Here is an 18,674-nt window from a genome sequence, read left to right as displayed (position 1 = left end):
ACGGAAAGGGCTCTGCCCACAGTCACTAAAATTTGTACAAGAACAGGAGTCATCTAACTGGCTTTTTAGCAGTCGTTTGGTTGGGGTAATTACCTTATAAAAAGGTATTTTTAGCATTCCTTCCTGCCAAAAAGCGATTTTATTTGCAAAAATGGCGACGTTATCTATCTGAGTAATACCTTAAAATGCATATCAATATTTGACTTCGATATAAATAACACCTATCTTGGTGGAGTGTAGGAAAATACTGTACACTTAGTCTTTGCAAGTAATGCCATTAAAATTTTGAGAGTAAAGGGAATAATTATTCTACAGACCACCAACAATAGATCTTTTAAATATACACACAGTATTTGAACATAGGCATATACACATATATTGTATTCTACAGCATCAGATCTGATGCTTGAGTCGTGAAATACTCCGAGGAGTATTATAAATATACATATATGTATTATAAACAGGAAAATACACAAACACACACTCTGACTAGAATTATAGATGTATGTATACATACATACACGTATTATATATATGGATATAAAATTAACTTGGACTGTGTTGGCAGAGACAAAACTGAAACGAAGTCAAAATCTGTTGAGAAAATTTCGAGCAGGAAAGAGAGCATAAGTTCTTTATGTTAATGGTTTTAGTTGCACCTCACTTCCGATAAAAATAAACCGCTCCATACTTAGCAGATCCCCTCCTTATGCAAGGCCATCAGCTCCACTGCTCATACTGAGCCAAACCTTCTCTAGGCAGCCCTAAAATAGAGAGATTTTTAAAATCCTGCAGCCACGGGCTACGACACTCACCCGGGGGCATCTCCAAACGCGTCTCAGATCAGAAAAAAAAAAAAAAAGATAAAAGCAGCGCTCCTCCTCGCAATGGTAGCGGACGTGAAGTGGAGCAAACTGCGAGCTTGTGTAAACCTGGCAAGTGTTCACTTCGTCTCACTGCAAAATTCACTACAGGTCTTCTGTTCTGCAAGCCCACCCCCCTCTTTCTCTTCACCACCGCAGCGGTGAATTACAAGCGAGGACGCGGTGCCGGTTCTAGAATTGCAATGCTTCACCGTGCTCTCTCCTAGTGGATCAGCTTTCATTTTATTACAGGATTATAGCGATTCCAGCATGCAGATTTGTTTTATTTATTAGGCAATCATAAAGTTACATATTAAAAAAATCTGACTATATAACTAGGCATTTTAACGTCTATTTAAGCGCTCTTTAGAATACGGACTCGACGAAGTGTTGGACTCCAGATTAACGACCACACTATCAGCATTAATCATTTCTCTGGCAGCAGTTAATCCATTTAGCAATGTTACGTATCTAGTTCCCACTCTCCTTTTTAAAGAGAAGTAGCAGTTAAGCATACTAATCACTGTGGCTTGCCTTTGCAGCACATTTTACTTCCTTGGGAAAAAAAAAATAATAATACAAGGATTAGATCCAAAAATATAGTGCATCTTAAAAGCAGCATATACCCTTAGAAAGACTTTAATAAATTACTTGTACAATATATAAAATAATAGTTTTATACTGCAGCATCAAACTCTGACGCCTGAGTCATCACATGTTAGGAAGTCTGTGATAAATACCGGGATCTCCTGATAACACAGCCAACATTTTCGCTTGTTTCCTGTTTTGTTTTCTCTCTTGGTTTTTATTTTTTTAAATTTTTTTTCCTTTTTTAGTTTTTTTTTAAACTACCTTTTTGTTCCAGAATCAGCTTGCAATGAGCTTTAATTGTGTTCAAGGCACCCCCAGAGAACGCAGAGAAACAAACACATTATATAGTGTAGTACTCACCTGACAAAGCATAACAAGCCTAAATGAAATGAGGTTTCCTGGCGACACAAGTACAGCCGTGGTGAAGGAAAAGGAGGACTAGAAACAGACTGGACAAAGCTTCCAGGACTCGCACGCTCACGAGAGCGGTGCAGCGCCCAGCGGGGAGATGGGGTCTCACCACGCCATCCCCACGTAACGCCCGACAGGATCGATGCTGCACGCATCCTCTTTGACAGAAGCAAAGAGATGCTTACTTAAGATCATGGTGACCACTGACCAAACTCTTAAAATCCATAAATACTGCAGTCAGTTTTTTGGTTTTCACGGAATCACGGAATCTTCAGAGTTGGAAGGGACCTCTAGAGACCATCTAGTCCAACTCCCCTGCTAGAGCAGGATTACCTAAAGCACATTTTGTGTTTTTTTTTTTCTAAATTTCCAATGGTATTCTCGTGATCGGTTGTTTTGACCTCACGAGACAAGAACGGTTGGGTAAGTCAACTGGTGTCCAGATCTGAAACTAGTTCTCCCAATGGCTTCCTTTAACGTTAGCCCAGTAACCGCTTTGAGAGCCGCGTGGTTCGGAAGAGCAAAAAAAACCTCACAACAAAATAGAAACAAAAAACAACCACCACCACCAAAAAAACCCCACTGAAAAACCATGATACATGTAAATATAGGAAGCAATGACACAAAATCAGCCACTTCTAATGGGAAAGAATGAAATCAAACATCCAGAAAAGCTCACGGGGGAGAGAAAGAGAGAGAGAGAGGAGAGAAAGGTTGAGGAAGAGACACTTATTTGAGCAGTGGTTTTAAATACCAGTTCCCAAGGTAGAGGAAATCAAGAGACCCAGCACCAGTATGAAGCCAGGTCAAACCTAAGAGCTGCAGCGCAATGGGTTTGCGTGGGTGGGTTTTTTAAAACCGTTGGAATGAGGTCAAGAGTACCAGTTGCACATGAGTTGTTAGTAGAGTAAATCTTCATGTCAGGAAGCAAGTTAAAACTTGGTTTTATACTCATAAAACATTCTATCTATTCATATATATAGGAGGTCACTTAAAAATAAAAAAAGGCAACAGAAAAAACATCTTTAAAATACTGTGTCAGTCGACCCTTCCCGCCCGCCCACCCCCAGCGCCCCCCCCCCAAGTAGCTATGACTCTATAATGTGATTCACATTTAGTTTTAAATTCTAGCTTTCACCATGGTCTCATAGAAACAAAACTTCTCTGCGAAGCACGGAACTGCTTTGCAACGTCAACGAATTCAAAAAGGAAAATCAAATCCCCCCCCACCCCCCCTGCCAAAGAGCTTCTCAGTCAGTTACCTGCAAAACATGGCTGGGAGGGGGGGCAGATATTTTTAGGTTAAGCTCTTTTTTAAAAGAAAGGACAACTCCTCCCCCTTTTTCAACCGTGTGAACTAGGAGTTTATGGCATTTGTATATTTTTGAACATTTAAAGGTAAGGATTTTGTACAGTAATGATTAATACTTAAACATAAATATTCTCCTACATTATATACTAGTTTCTCTTTGTACATGCGGGGAAAAAACGTATTTTCAACAAACATGGCACATGCTATATGCATTTCCTCCTCGGTAGCTTGGCTACAATAGTTTGGGTGAAGAGGATAAAAGCAAGACTTTGTGGCGAGTGGGCGACGGTCCATGAGCACAGTCTGAAGATGGAAGAAGCGGAGAGAGGGAGCTGATTCCTCCTCCAGGGTCAAGATGCTGATCTACTGAGTGCCTCAAAAAAAACACCAGCGCACACCTCTAGTGTAAACGTTAGCGCAGAAGACCACATTATCGCTTAGTGCTTCTGAGAAGCTGCTTCCCCACACTTTTTTTTAAAATAGGTGTGAACAGCTGGTCATTTTTTGCAGCGAGAACAAACAATATCAGCCAGTAAAGCACATGACAGTTGTCGTCGATAAAGCCACGCAACCTGGCACAGGTAGGGCAAAGAACCACAAAATAAAAACTCAGTACACTTAGAATAATAATAATAATTATTAAAAAAAGCATTAGGAGGATGTTTTTCTGTCTACACTGTACATACAGATGTTATGCTTGGAAAGCTGCTGTCTCGCACGGTCATAACATGAGTCAACATCGCTTAAGGTACAAATCCAATACAGTTACAACTAAGCCAATTCACTGAGTAGTCTCCTTCGAGACAGCGCTCTTCTAGCTGCGGTTTGTGCTGAGGGCAATGCTGCAGGACGAGAGGATCCTGGAAACACAAGAATTTGATGGGTGTGCGACCGAATCGGGTGTTGGCAGATGTATGTTATGCTCTTAGAGGATACAGTGCTAACTCGGCTTCTGTAAGGAAACCAAAGCCAACAACTAGGGGTCTGATCCCGCAACTCGGCCTAGGCCGGCAGGATCGCCGGCTTCACCAGACCCACCTCTGCAACTCGGGTCTGGTGAGGAAAACGGGTAACGTCTGAGGACAGCTGAGGTGAGGCTCTGGGGACTAGCCGGAGCAGCAGTTGCTTCCATGAGTAAAGGACGCGGAGCGGGGCCGGAGACAAAAGCGCTCCCCCCGCTCCCCGCCAAGTGTATTGATGTGATCTCCGTTTGCTTTACTTCGGGGAACGTATGATGATCCAGTTGTCAAATACTTTTTTCTCTAAAGAGTGAAACATACTTTCCCCTATAAGAATCCAAAAGCATCATTAACAGCACTTAAACTTGGTTTGTGAAACAGAAAGAAGTCTGAATATAAAAATAATTCAAGCAGATTCTCTTTACAAATTGTATAGTGAATTCAGTATTTGGCAAGACCGTTTTTACTACATAATGAGCTCCTGAGTGTTTGTCTTTTAGCTAAAACTTTTCTATTTTCTTTGAGCCATAAAGCAAAGAAAACCATATACTCAAGTTATACTGAAGTCACGACTTCATTTATGAAAAGAGGTTTGACCAGAAACTCAGTGCAAGTGGCAAAGTTGACCATTACTGTACAGTATCTGCAAGAAAATAAAATAACTCCACATTGCTCAAGTGGCACGAAATGGCTGTGCCAAGAAAATCGTCTATAATAAAATCTCAAATAAGTTTCCAACATTAAAATTTCATAAATAAGTACAAATCGAATGATATTGCTGAACTGCGAACCGAGAAAAAAAAAACTATCGTGTAACAAGTTACCAAACTAGTTCTAGCATCGAAGACAAAAAGGAATGTTGGAACTTGTTTGTACAATAGAAATGAAAGCTTCCAGTTTGTAGGATGAGAAAAATTGAGGCATGCAGGGACTTTTGCATATGGATATATATATTTTATATATATTATATATAATATGTACAGTTTAGCTATAAAACTTTGATGTGTAAAGAAGCTGTCTTCAATGAAAAATTGAACATTCAGAGGAAATTCCTGAGTTAGGGTTTTGTGACATGGGCCACTGAGAAAAAAGCTGCGGTTGGGTCCTCAGAGGTGTTATGTCCATCCCTGTTAAGATTGAAATCAACATACAAAAACAGACAGTGTTGCCACTGCTTCGTTCCCTGCCTGAGCAAGGGATAGCACCATTGTGAAGAGAACTCCTGCTTGTAGAGAGGAGGGAATACTTAAAAACAGTATTGCTGCTAAGACCACTGTAGTGTGCACCAAATACGTTCTTCTAGACAACAAATGAACATTGCCACTGGCTGACTGAAGAACACCTGACCAGGTGTAACGTTAAGGTTACAAGTCACTAGGTGTAATCTTTCCTAGGTTGCTCATCTGTTGTACATTTATCAGTCATTTCCTGACAGAAGTCTACCGTGACCGTTTGGCTGCTCTGCTCCGGTGGAAGCTCTCTCTCGGGGTAAGTACCTGTGTCGGCTCCATCCAACCCCCCGGCAGCCGAACAATTTTCCGAGATGTTGTTGGGCAGCCAGGGCGCTCCCAGTTGCACCGAGCCTTGCTCCGAGCAGCACTGCATGCTTTCCCCGACGCACTGGGAGGTCACCAGGCTCTGCTCCACGCCAGCTGGGGAGGGGCTGATGGTGGTGGCTGGCTGTAGATCCATGGGTCTGAGAACGGGGCAGTATCGGTGGAGAGCTTGGATCTGTTCCGGGCTCTGCATGTCTCTACACACTTCTTGGGAAAGACACGAGAAGTTGTCTAACAATTCTCCCATGCTTGCTTTCAGCTGGTTCCTTTCTGAGAGCAATTTCTCTTTCTCACACACCTGAAAAAGAAAGAAGGCATCTTAGGTTGAGGAAGGGCCATCCGTCGGCTGCACACTCCGGGCACGTATGCAGCAGTACCAAAGAAGAACACCAACACATCACAGTTGGTTTTATGTGGGCAGAGGAAAAGTCACAAAGATAGCAGGTATTTGACCACCGTGAGGTCTGTGTGGACTGCGCTTTGGGAAGCATCTGGAGAAAAACATTTGAGCTGGAAGAGGACAGAGTCACAAGTTATTCCCAAGAGACTGTTAGTTCCCTTTATAGACCAAGGCTGCTTGACGGCTGATACAAAAAAACGTGAAAGAAACAATTTGATGCAGAAAAGCAATTATCCATACACACAGCAAGAAAACAGGGTTTAGTTCCCGAAGAGAGGATATATTGCAGAACTTCAGTTTACTCTCTGGTGGGTTCACCTGCTTTGGCCCGTGTGTCAGCTGAACGCTTGCTACCACTGAGAGGTACATTATTCAGAGGAGAGCATTTGAGTGTTTGCTCTGCGGCCTGCACCCTGTCTCATTTTCTTATGTCCTGATGCTTAATGGTTTGGGTTTGACCTGATCAAGATATTTTTATGAAGACATATGTGAAAACCCTGAAAGTTGGTGGGCTTCTTAAAGCTCAGTTCAACAAGCTCAATGTCATTTCCCCTTTGTTCTGCTCAGGCTCTGCCTCCTGGGCTCCCAATGGGCTCCTCCCCTACCAACACCTAGCTCAAGTGTTTTCAGGGTGTCACTGTGTCAGTGGGCTGCTCTAGGAGAGGGCCAGGTGAGAGGTAGGACAGTATCGGTGAGGAGGAAGAGCGAGAGAATCTGGTGGGACTTATTTTTTCCTGTAAGATTCAAAAACTGGGAAAAAGAGTTCAGGTTGTTCTGCATTCAACAAAGGACCAGTAAGGCCCCCAGCGCTACCTAGCACAGGGTGGTGTGCGACGTGCTGTGGTGGGAGTCATCTCCAGCTTAGACCTCACGTGGCTGGCAAGCCCCCCGCGGGGTGAACTTTCTGTCCCAGGAAGGTGGGCACACAGCTCGAGGGAGTAGATGAGATTTTGTAGAGTACCAGAGCTATTTTCAGAGCAGAGCTGGCCCCAAAAGCAGCACAGCCATGTACCTCACCTAGTAACACTGCTAAACCCAAGCTGCCTCGGCATCTGAGGTGTGAAAACTCCACAACTCAGAGAATCCAACTATGGGTGGTTGTTGACAGCTGATAGTATTGCCCTGGGTCCGAAGCCCGCACTGGAAGCATACAGCTGTGCGAATGAGAGAGCGAGCAGCACACATGAAAAGGAACAACTGCTAAAATATTGATAAATCTATCAAGAAAGCATAAAAATAATAAAAAAATAAACAGATGCTCAAGTACATCTTGAGATAATGAATTATGGAAGAGAATATGCTGTGAGTTTGCAGGGAAAAAAGGGAATGTGAGTGGGCAGACGGATGAGTGAGGGAAAGCAGGCAAAAAAAAAATTACCTGTCAAACTCAGAGGATACAACCATTTCACTGTCTGCTGTGAAACCATCAGTGTCAAGAAGATGGGTGACTTATAGGAAGTAAGTACAGGGGGTGAAAGGGATTCCTCATAAAAAAGACCCAGCCGAGTAAAAACCCCTTAAACCCTCGTACCAGTACATAATGGAAATTACTGGTTACAAAGTGGACAGAAGACAACAAAGGAATTTCCAGTGATCAAGTATTGTGTGAAGTCACATGGAGCTTCACTGCTGGTTCTCCTAAGAGAAAATGTAAGATCTTGAAGCAGACTACCTGCTTGGACAGCATGTGTATGGGGGAGATGGTAGGAGTGCTTGAGAGGCAAAGTTAAAATCGCATGAGTTATATTTTGCAGCTTTATATTCTTGCACACCTTGTGATTATCTTTTTTACAAATGCCCTTTTTCAGAATGATGCACCAGATCCCACAGAATCATAGAATTGTTTAGGGTGGAAAAGACCTTTAAGTTCATTGAGTCCAACCATAAACCTAACACTGCCAAGTCCACCCTAAACCATGTCCCTAAGTGCCACATCTACGTGTCTTTTAAATACCTCCAGGGACGGTGACTCAACCACTTCCCTGGGCAGCCTGTTCCAATGCTTGATAACCCATTCCATGAAGAAATTGTTCCTAATATCCATCCTAAACCTCCCCTGGTGCAACTTGAGGCCGTTGCCTCTCATCCTATTGCTTTTTACTTGGGAGAAGAGACCAACGCCAGCCTTGCTACAACCTCCTTTCAGGGAGCTGTAGAGAGCAATAAAGTCTCCCCTCAGCCTCCTTTTCTCCAGGCTGAACAACACCAGCTCCCTCAGCTGCTCCTCATATGACTTGTGCTCTAGACCCCCCCCCAACTTTGTTGCCCTTCTCTGCACATACTCAAGCACCTCAGTGTCTTTCTTGTAGTGAGGGGCCCAAAACTGGACACAGCACTCGAGGTGGGGCCTCACCAGTGCTGAGTAGAGAGGTACAATCGCTTCCCTAGTTCTGCTGGCCACACTATTCCTGATACAGGCCAGGATGCTGTTGGCCACTTGGGCACACTGCTGGCTCATATTCGGCCATCTGTCAACCAACACCCCCAGGTCCTTTTCCACCAGGCCTGTAGCGCTGCATGGGGTTGTTGTGACCCAAGTGCAGGACCTGGCACTTGGCCTTGTTGAAACTCATACCATCGGCCTCGGTCCATCGATCCAGACTGTCCAGATTGTGTGGTAGAGCCGTCCTACCCTCAAGCAGATCAACACTCCTGCACAACTTGGTGTCGTCTGCAAACTTACTGCGGGTGCACCTGATCCCCTTGTCCAGATCATCAATAAAGATATTACAGAACTGGACCTTATACTGAGCCCTGGGGAACACCACTTGTGACCGGCCATCAACTGGATTTAACTCCATTCACCAAAACTCTTTGGGTCTGGCCATCCAGACAGTTTTTTACACAGTGAAGAGTACACTCGTCCAAGCCATGAACAGTCAGTTTCTCCAGGAGAATCCTGTGGGAAATGGTGTCAAAGACTTTACCAAAGTCCAGGTAAACAACATGCACAGCCTTTCCTTCATCCACTAAGTGGGCCACCTTGTCATAGAAAGAGATCAGGTTAGTCAGGGAGGACCTGCTTTTCATAAACTGGGCCTGATTATGTGGTTGTCCTGTACGTGCCATGTGATGGCACTCAAGATGATCTGCTCACTAACCTTCCCTGGCATCTAGGTCAGACTGACAGGCCTGTAGTTCCCCAGATTCTCCTTCTGGCCCTTGTAGATGGGTGTCATGTTTGCTAACGTACAGTCAACTGGGGCTTCCCCAGTTGCCAGGATTGTTGGTAAATGATGGGAAGTGGCTTGGTGAGCACTTCCGCCAGCTCCCTCAGTACCCTTAGGTGGATCCCATCCAGCCCCATAGAACTTTGTGTCTAAGTGGTGTAGCAGGTCGCTAAACATCTCCCTTTCAATTATAGGGACTTCATTCTGCTCCTCGTCCCTGTCTTCCAGTTCAGGGGGCTGGGTACCCCAAGAACAACTGGTCTTACTACTGACTGAGGCAAAGAAGGCATTGATTACCTCAGCCTTTTCCTCATCCTTTGTCACTATGTTTCCCCCCACATCCAATAAAGGATGAAGATTTTCCTTAGCCCTCCTTTTGTTGCTAATGTATTTACAGAAACATGTTTTATTGTCTTTTATGGCAGTAGCCAGATTAAGTTCTAGTTGAGCTTTGGCCCTTCTAATTTTCTCCCTGTGTAACACCACGACATCCCTGTAATCCTCCTGAGTTGCCTGCCCCTTCTTACAAAGTTCATAAACTCTTCTTTCTTTCCTGAGTTGCAACCAAAGCTCTCTGTTCAGACAGGCTGATCTTCCCTGTTGGCTTGTCTTTTAGCACATGGGGACAGACTGCTCCTGCACCTTTAGGATCTCCTTCTTGAAGAATGTCCAGCCTTCCTGGATTCATTTGCCCTTAGGCCTGCCTCCTAGGGGATTCTGTCAATCAGTCTCCTAAATAGACCAAAGTCTGCCCTCTGGAAGTCCCAAGGTAGCAGTTCTGCTGACCCCCTCCTTACTTCTCCAAGAACTGAAAACTATCATTTTGTGATCACTATGTCCGAGACGGCCTCCATCACATCACCCACAAGTCCTTCTCTGTTCGCAAGCAACAAGTGCAGTGGGATGCCTTCCCTAGTTGGCTCACTCACTACATATTGCTACATACTTGAGTCCAGCTTCTAACTAGAAACTTCAACATTACTTTTGAAGAATCCTGTACTTCAAGGGGTTTTTCATTCCTGAAATTCAGCAGGGATCACGCCCACATGGTGGTCGCTAATATGCCTTTTGTTCATTTCCCTGAGATGTGTGTGTGATGGGGAGAGAAGGAGACTTAAAAACTTTATTTTGCCTATACACAGTTGATCGTGTTAGACAATAATGGTAATGTCACAGGATTGTGTAAAGCTAACGAATCCAAATTAATTTTCAAGTGAAGGCTACAGGTATCAAGCTGAAGCCCCCTTGCTGCTAGTCCAGCCCTTATGAGTGCTGCCCCTGGTCATCTGCTCTGGAGAAGGAGAGACATGTACTCCTCCCCATCATGGGCTCAGTGTAGAGGGATGGGCATGTGCAGCCAAGACTGGACCTGCTTCTCCTGACAACCTGGATGAGGAGCCGCTTTTTCACCCCGCAGAACCTCTGACTCAGCCCACACGTACTGTGGATTACGCTCGGTGTAGGAAGCAGTTGCTCACTATTTTATTTATCTTTGATGTTTTGTTTGTTTTGCATCAGTGGAGCACTACTCTGAACAATGTTTTGATTTTAGTTTCTTTTTTTTTTTTTCCCCCCGGGGCTTCAGCAGCATGGCATGTGAAGGCTTCGCAAGCCTTGATGATTTAAGCCTCCCAACCAGCTTGTGGGGTCAGCGTCACCTCCCTGTTACAGACGGGAAGCAGACAGGCACAGGCAGTGAGTGAGTAACCCAAAGTCATGCGGCTTTCTGCCGTTTGTGAGATGACGGTAACTCAGCTTCTTCCAACAGATCCCTGCCTCTTTCACGCTACGTTTGCTACAGCTTGTGCAGAGAATGAAGCACAACGAAGCCTACACTAGAGGCCACTTTCAACATGCAACCTGTTATGACAAGAACAAGAAGTACCATGCTCCCCAGACCCACCAAGTTCAACCTGCAACTGAGCATGTTTTAAATGTGCACGCAGACATTCAAATCAAAGCCTCCAAATAACCTTTAATTTTAATGGAAGCCGCGTACACAGAGATCTTAGTAAGGAAACCAACTTCAGCTCCTTTTGTTTTATCTATGTGAATGAATTAATTTACCACTCGATCCCTTGGATATTCAAAGGCTGGGTTTAATGCCGGACTCCTAATTCTATACCGCATAATGAAATTAAACTGTCCAGTCCTGCATGCTGCGCACCCACACTTCTTGTTACTGATGAACTGGGACTACTACATTATTTTTGACATCTCAGGAAGCTTTTAGGACTTTTGAACAGACGAGGAAGTGTTAACCCATTCTGAAGTTTCAGTGTTGCATTTCTCTCGCTGAGTGACACCCTGTAGACATGTCTTCCTCTGTGACCCTTGTCTCAAGCCTTTTTTGCATTGTGTACCAGCTTGCTTACTCAATGGGCAAAGGATGGCAGAGGAAGAGGAGCAGGGCCCTCAGACCACAGGGACACTGTCACAAAGGAGGGGAGTTTTTTCAGATAAGGTGCCTATAGCTCAGATGTCTACATCTGACACGGCTCTCCAGGTGATCTTGTTTAGCAGTGGAGAGGAACAGGCACTTCTGGGCTGTACGTCACCTCCTCTGCTGCAGGATGAGACAAATAAGACTCGACAGGGATCTATTTCTCTTTACTGACTATAAAGGAAACCAGAATAACTAGCTCCAGCGCAGATGACTATATTGTAGACATTTGTGTTTAGCCACCCAAACCACACCTGGGGTGTCCATACCGTGACTGAAAGAGAGGAATTTCCTGAGCAGCCATTTAGCCTTGCTTCAGTCACCTTACTCCCTTAGATTAAAATATGGCAGCACTGTCCGCTGACACTTTGGCATACAGGAGACCTGTCCCGAGATGTGCTCTGGCCAGTAAGCGGGGCATGCTTTGCTCTCCTCTCCGCAGCAGGTTCTGCCAGAGACACGCATCAAGGACGGCTGGGGCAAACCAACAGTTGCCACCCGAACGTGGTGCGTGGGACGTGAAGGCCAGTGCCCATGTGGAGTAGGAACAGGGTTTTGTGTTAGACAGTCCTTGAATCATCCCATGATGATTTCAGTCCACAGCACACCAGGAGTGTTAGATGGAAGAAGACAGCAGGAGCAAGGAGGACCATACCCATGCCATCTCAATGACCTATGCTAAGGGATGACCACTTGTGTGGATATTTACATTCCTGGCTTTTCACTTCCCTTACCACTTCTGCCATTTGCTCAGTGGATGAAAGAGCTGAAGAAATAGCATAGTGAGCTGAAACGTCTTGAAAATACTGCGCTGCCTTCTAGCACACCAAAGAGAAAGAAAATCTCTATGCAGAGACGAAGCTGGCCCTGTCACACCACTGTTTGCACCAGACAACCTCTGAAGGTCTCTTCATACCTTCTCTTTTGAGGACTCCACGAATCCCTGACTAACAGATTGTTATGGTGGTTAGGCATGGAAATGGGGCTCACATGAGGAAAAGCCTTTGTGGATGCACTATAAAGTACTGGGGGTAAGTTAAAACGCAAGAAGGGAGCTGTGGTACAGGCTTCTCTTCCAACTCACTTGACAATCTGCTCTTGAGATATCAAAATAAAGAGATATCTAGGCCTCATTCTACTGGAATTTTGTGTTTTCCATATACATTATATACACACACATAATAATATATTTTTGTGTATTAAATTTTCATACTAGTGGCTCCGCTTACTTACGTATAAACTGACGGAACCCACTAAACTCTGGACAGGAATTGCTGTTGGTGCCCTGCAAGCTGTGGCGTGAGGGTGAGAGGGGCCGCAGTGAGAGCACAGAACTCACCAACTTGCGGATTTCACATTCTAGGTTCTGAATACAGTCCAGTTTCCTCTTGCGGCAGCGCTGAGCTGCAATTCGGTTCTTGCTGCGCCGGCGAACGTCGTGGATGAACTCGAGCTGCTCTGAGGTTAGCTTGTGCATCTTTATCATCATCTGGAAATCATTCCTTGGAAGATCTGTGATTTGATCAACAGGAAAAGGAAGTTTCACCTAAAACAAACAAATACAAGACAAAAGCAGAGAGTCATATTTTGCTTGCTGAATGCAAGCCGAACAACAGTGAGCGGAAGGACCATTAGCTATGCTGCCGCCCTCTAAATAAACAACACATCAAGTTTTACATTCAGCAAGTTTTTAAAACTCCCTTGTGATACATTGTGGAGGTCCAGCTGGTAAGAATCAGATGATAATTGTACTGAAATCAGCAATACAGGTGAATCCCAGGTAAAAAGGTAATATCTCTAAAAAGCTCTAATAACAGAACTTGCATTAAAAGAAGGCTCCATCCACTAAGAGACACAGCCTTTTGGAAACAGTGAAGTACCTCGCTGCTATTAATTTCAAACTAATTTCAAGGAATGGGCTATTACCGCAGCAGGAAACCTGTCTCTGCACAGCCTGCAGGACGGAAAGTTTGATTAGGTGTGAGGTTAAAAACGCAACCTGACACCTTGAGTGGATGAAAAATACCACACTGCAATTAGGAAAGGCTGCCTAATCAGCATTTCAATCGAGCAGTACACCATATAAGAAGAAAGGGTCAGGAGAAGCGTGATGCAACGTATCCTACCTTGCTAAAATATACGCATTATGAAACAAACCAATACTTGCTGACATTCTGTATTTTTGTAGATTGAAACGCATTTCTCGAAAAAGTTGTATGTCTTGAAAAAAACCCCAACAGTCTAAAACCTGAGTTACTTACAGTAGAACACTTTGCCTTCAGGTCACAAATTGCCATCCCATTTTGACTGTAGACCACGTGACACTAGCTCCAGGTTCTGACTTCAGGAATTCCAACCATGTCTCCAACTCCTACCGATTATCCATTAAAACAAAGCAAAACACAAAGCTCCTGACAGCTTGGAGTGACAAACACACACTGTCTCAAAACCTGGAGAATGGCGGAAGTGCTCAAAGACTTCTGTTAGCTTTTTTCCCCCAGACCTATCAGCTTGCTCGAAGTGAGCACCTCTCCCTACAAACCTTGCTTTGCTTGTAGCTTGAGACCGGTAACACGAATATGAAAAAAATACTGTTCCTCGGTGGATTGCTGCATTTGGCGGTCAAATAAGAATCACTTGACAAAGCTGAAGGAGATGACAACGGAGTAACTTCGTTGACCCCCTTTCTTTTTTTGAGTCATACCCACTCTGCCCAAAAGATGGCAGTAAATATTTACATTTCTGTCCCCATTTGGTACAATCCAACCTCTCGAACAAGGAGAGTATTCTGCTTGCAGGCTACCAAAGAAGATATGACTTAAGTTGCTCCAGCCAAGCAAAAGATACGGGTGGAAGAGGTTTCTTTGATATTTAAAACATGGTTATCATCTTCAAATGGTGCACTTTAATTATCTGGAGAAAATAACAGCACAGCTTAGAAACGTTATTTTCATCAGAGAGCTGAGTTTGTTCATGCAGAACAGTTTGCTGAGGACACGTGTACACAAACACACAATGGTGGCCTGTGGCATTGACAGTCATGAACCCTCCCCAGGCACCCAGACCTGCCGATAACCGGCTCCTCGCCTTGTTTATGAGTTTGTGTTTTCTTGTGCTCTTTTGTCATTGCTCTGCACATCTCTGGGCCACATGAAATTCAGTGCAAGCACCCATTGCATCCTTTCAGATGGTTTCATGCCCTGAGCATTGACCCATGTGTCCAGGCACCGCTTCATAACCCACTACTTGACAGGTCAATTTAAACCAGGAAGAAACACCAAACACTGCCCCAATCCCCCCAGATTCCTCCTTGTACACACAAAGGCTGACCTTAGGCACAGTGATGTGGACTACCTTGTTTACAGACTGCTAACTAATGACATAAAACCTGTTTGATTTCCCCTGCCTAGCCTTTGGACGGTCAACATAAACTCGGTGTCACCTGCTTTTCTCTCAAGCTTCAACCAGAGTCTGAAAATGAAAACAGCCTGTGCTTTCCTCTGAAAGGCACGACAGTTTCACTGCAAAAACAGTCCTTTCACCTTCCCAGTTTTTCCTTATTTTCTTAAGTCCGAAGCGGAAAGCAATGTTAACTTTATTTCTCCCTCCCTCTCCCTTTCAAAACATATTTACTTGCAAGGAGGAGATGTGCTTGCAGCTGGAATGGGAATGAAAGGGAAGCAACTTAAATCTGTCAGGTAGAAGTCGCTGAAGGGAAATGGGAAAATAAATAGAAACAGATTCATAAAAAAAAAATAACGGGCTGAAAATAAAACCATCTACACAGCAGGCCAGAGACTGCTATCAGTAAACCCAGCATAATCCCACTCCTGTCACAGGCAGCACTGCGCGGGATTAAAAATGTGAAAGGGAGAGTGGAAGTGAGTCAGACTAATTTCCTTCACCATTCACAGCATTGTTATTGCCTGTCTCCCTCTCCGCAATTAGCTGTCAACTGCAAAAAAAACCCCAACAACCCACCCCACCAAGCCTTTGGCATGGACACACTGAATAACTGCGCCGGGGTATTGCTGCAGGGAGAGGCTAATGGTGTTTTATATGGGCACAGGGCAAGGCTCTCAGCTGGTATTTATCACAACAGAGCGGTAAATCCATTTGTAAGAGCTGATGACTGTGCCCCAGGTGGGATTCGTCTGACCCACTCAGAGCCGTCTGAAATGATGGGTTGGGACTAGCTAGTGCCCAGGTCATAGAATCATAGAATCTTCATGGTTGGTAGTCACCTTTGAGATCATCGAGTCCAATCATACACACACAAAAAAACCCCCACAAAAACCCACAAAACCAAAAAACAACCCCTACAATCTCTGCCACTAGAGCATGCCCTGAAGTGCCACATCTAGACGTTTCTTAAACACTGCTAGGGATGGTGACTCAACCACCTCCCTGGGCAGCCTGTTCCACTGCCTGACCACTCTTTCCGTAAAGTCATTCTTCCTAATATCTAATCTAAACCTCCCCTGCCACAACTTCAGACCATTTCCTCTGGTCCTGTCATTATTCACCTGGGAGAAGAGGCCAACACCCACCTCTCTCCAACCTCCTTTCAGGTAGCTGTAGAGGGCAATGAGGTCTCCCCTCAGCCTCCTCTTCTCCAAGCTGAACATGCCCAGCTCTCTCAGCCTCTCCTCATATGACCTGGTCTCCAGACCCCTCACCAGCCTGGTAGCTCTCCTCTGGACACGCTCCGGCACCTCCATGTCCCTTTTGTACAGAGGGGCCCAGAACTGAACACAGCACTCGAGGTGAGGCCTCACCAGTGCCGAGTACAGAGGCACGATCACTTCCCTGCTCCTACTGGCCATGCTATTCCTGATACAAGCCAGAATGCCGTTGGCCTTCTTGGCCACCTGGGCACACTGCTGGCTCATGTTAAGCTGGCCGTCCACCAGCACCCCCAGGTCCTTTTCTGCCGGGCAGCTTTCCAGACACTCTTCCCCAAGCCTGTAGCGTTGCTTGGGATTGTTGTGACCAAAACGCAGGACCCAGCACTTGGCATTTTTAAACCTCATACAGCTGGCCTTGGCCCATTGATCCAGCCTGTCCAGGTCCCTCTGTAGAGCCTTCCTACCCTCAAGCAGATCAATTCTCCCACCTAGTTTGGTGTCATCTGCAAACTTACTGAGAGTGCACTCAATCCCCTCGTCCAGATCATTGATAAAGATATTAAACAAAACCGGCCCCAAAACTGAGCCCTGAGGGACACCACTGGTAACCGGCCGCCAAGAGGATTTCACCCCATTAATCACAACTCTCTGGGCACGGCCATCCAGCCAGTTTTTAACCCAGCGTCCCTGCTGCTGGCATCGGGGACAGAGAGGTCTTTGGATGGCAGCACATCCCGTGTGGCTTCTCCTTCCTCCCGGCTGCTGAAGGCACGGAGATGAGACTTAGGAAAGATGGTGCATCTTACAGTATCTAAGACAGGTGAAAGAAACCCTACCTGAGGTGTCTGAAAAAAGGACAGTCAATCTTTTCTAAGATGTGTAAGAAAAACCCAGCAAGTGTGTTTTCTCGTAAACTTTTCTTTTTAATAACTATGAATTTTATGTGGGAAACGACTGTGTACTCCTTGGTTTTGACTATTTCAAATTAGAAATGTAAACTGGATCCCTCCTCTTCACAGGAGTTACTCCAGCCAGAGTGAACCTCACAGAGCTCTAAAATCTTCTCTATCAGCACAATCACTCTTTCCCTGCGTTTTTATAACAGCAGAGGCTCTGTTTCCACCACGCGACAAATAAACCAGCACTTTCCACTACCGCTGCAGCCTCCGTTGCTCCTGGCTCCGGCTGATGCACCCCTGAGAGGACAGCCAACCCACCCTGGTGAAAAAGAAAATGTGTTTATGATTTTGCAGCATTTTCCCCCCGTATCAGCATTAGGATGCCAGTGTAAATGTCAGTGCTTTGAGTGGCTAAGTAACAGCAGTGATCTAGAGAGACAGGGACAGCCATTGACTCAGCACATGAAAGGCCCATATATAACCAATTAATTCCTTCAAGCTTCACTAGTTAGCGCCAGCTTGGATCACATGCCCGTTACTGCTGTGCCACTCACATACTGTACTAGTTGCTGCTGCTGCTCTCCCCCTTCTCTTTTTATCTGGAATAAAGAAAGGACCAAGGCCCCGTATTCACTCACATTAAAATATAAATGCTAAATGTTGGGAATTTCCTCATCTCATGAGTAACATTGGCTTTTCCACTCTTTGTTTATATCTAAATTTCAACATCATGTTCCTTGAGCTGCCAAGTGCTAGCAAAGGCACTGGACTTCCCAAGTCCACCCTAACATCACAATAACTAAAAAGATCGATATATTATCCCTAAGAAAAAGTCATCATTATGTATTGGGCATGGAAGGCTTAAGGGAGACCTTATCACCATGTTCCTGTATGTAAAGGATGGCTACAAAGAAGATGGAGACTCTCTTTTTACAAGGAGTCACATGAAAAAGACAAGGGGTAATGTGTACAAGTTACTCCTGGGGATATTCCAATTGGACAAAAGAGGAAAAATTTTCACAATGAGAAAAATCAGCCATTGGAATAGTCTCCCCAGGAATGTGGTGGATTCCCCATTGTTGAACACTTTTGATATTCATCTGGACAGGGTGCTGGGCCATCTTGTCTAGACCGTGCTTTTGTCAAGAAAGGTTGGACCAGATGATCCTTGAGGTCCCTCCCAACCTGATATTCTATGATTCTATGATTCAAGGTACCAGCTTGACCTTAATAAATGCTTCAAAATCTTGGTCATTTGTTCCAGAGTTGTAAGAAATGAAACTGTTGGCTTAATGCCCTTAAATTGAAAGCCAGAGATATTAAAAGCCTCTGACACTTAAAATTGCCCAGCCCTTGTAAAGCTCTTAGGACCCACTCAGGCAATCTAGCACAGGGGCTGAATCATATCCATGTTTTTTTGATGTAGAAAAGGGTAATTTGCT

At 44.8% G+C, this 18,674-nt stretch overlaps 1 protein-coding gene across 3 annotated transcripts in view; it reads right to left on the bottom strand.

The window, feature by feature from the left end:
* Window positions 1-2,210: 2,210 nt before the first annotated feature.
* BACH2 (BTB domain and CNC homolog 2) overlaps window positions 2,211-18,674 on the bottom strand; it is a 199,359-nt gene continuing 182,895 nt past the window's right edge. For all 3 annotated transcript variants that reach the window (XM_063329966.1, XM_063329967.1, XM_063329968.1), the window contains 2 exons: window positions 13,045-13,251; window positions 2,211-5,990 (listed from right to left, as the gene is read on the bottom strand). In XM_063329966.1, the coding sequence (XP_063186036.1) occupies window positions 5,511-5,990; window positions 13,045-13,251 (687 nt within the window). In that variant the 3' untranslated portion in view covers window positions 2,211-5,510. The remainder of the gene's footprint in view (window positions 5,991-13,044; window positions 13,252-18,674) is intronic.

The sequence above is a fragment of the Chroicocephalus ridibundus genome, chromosome 3, assembly GCF_963924245.1.
Source record: "Chroicocephalus ridibundus chromosome 3, bChrRid1.1, whole genome shotgun sequence".
NCBI classification, from domain to species: domain Eukaryota; kingdom Metazoa; phylum Chordata; class Aves; order Charadriiformes; family Laridae; genus Chroicocephalus; species Chroicocephalus ridibundus.
The sequence above is the reverse complement of the archived record's forward strand: the minus strand, read 5'-3'. Positions and strand labels throughout refer to the sequence as shown.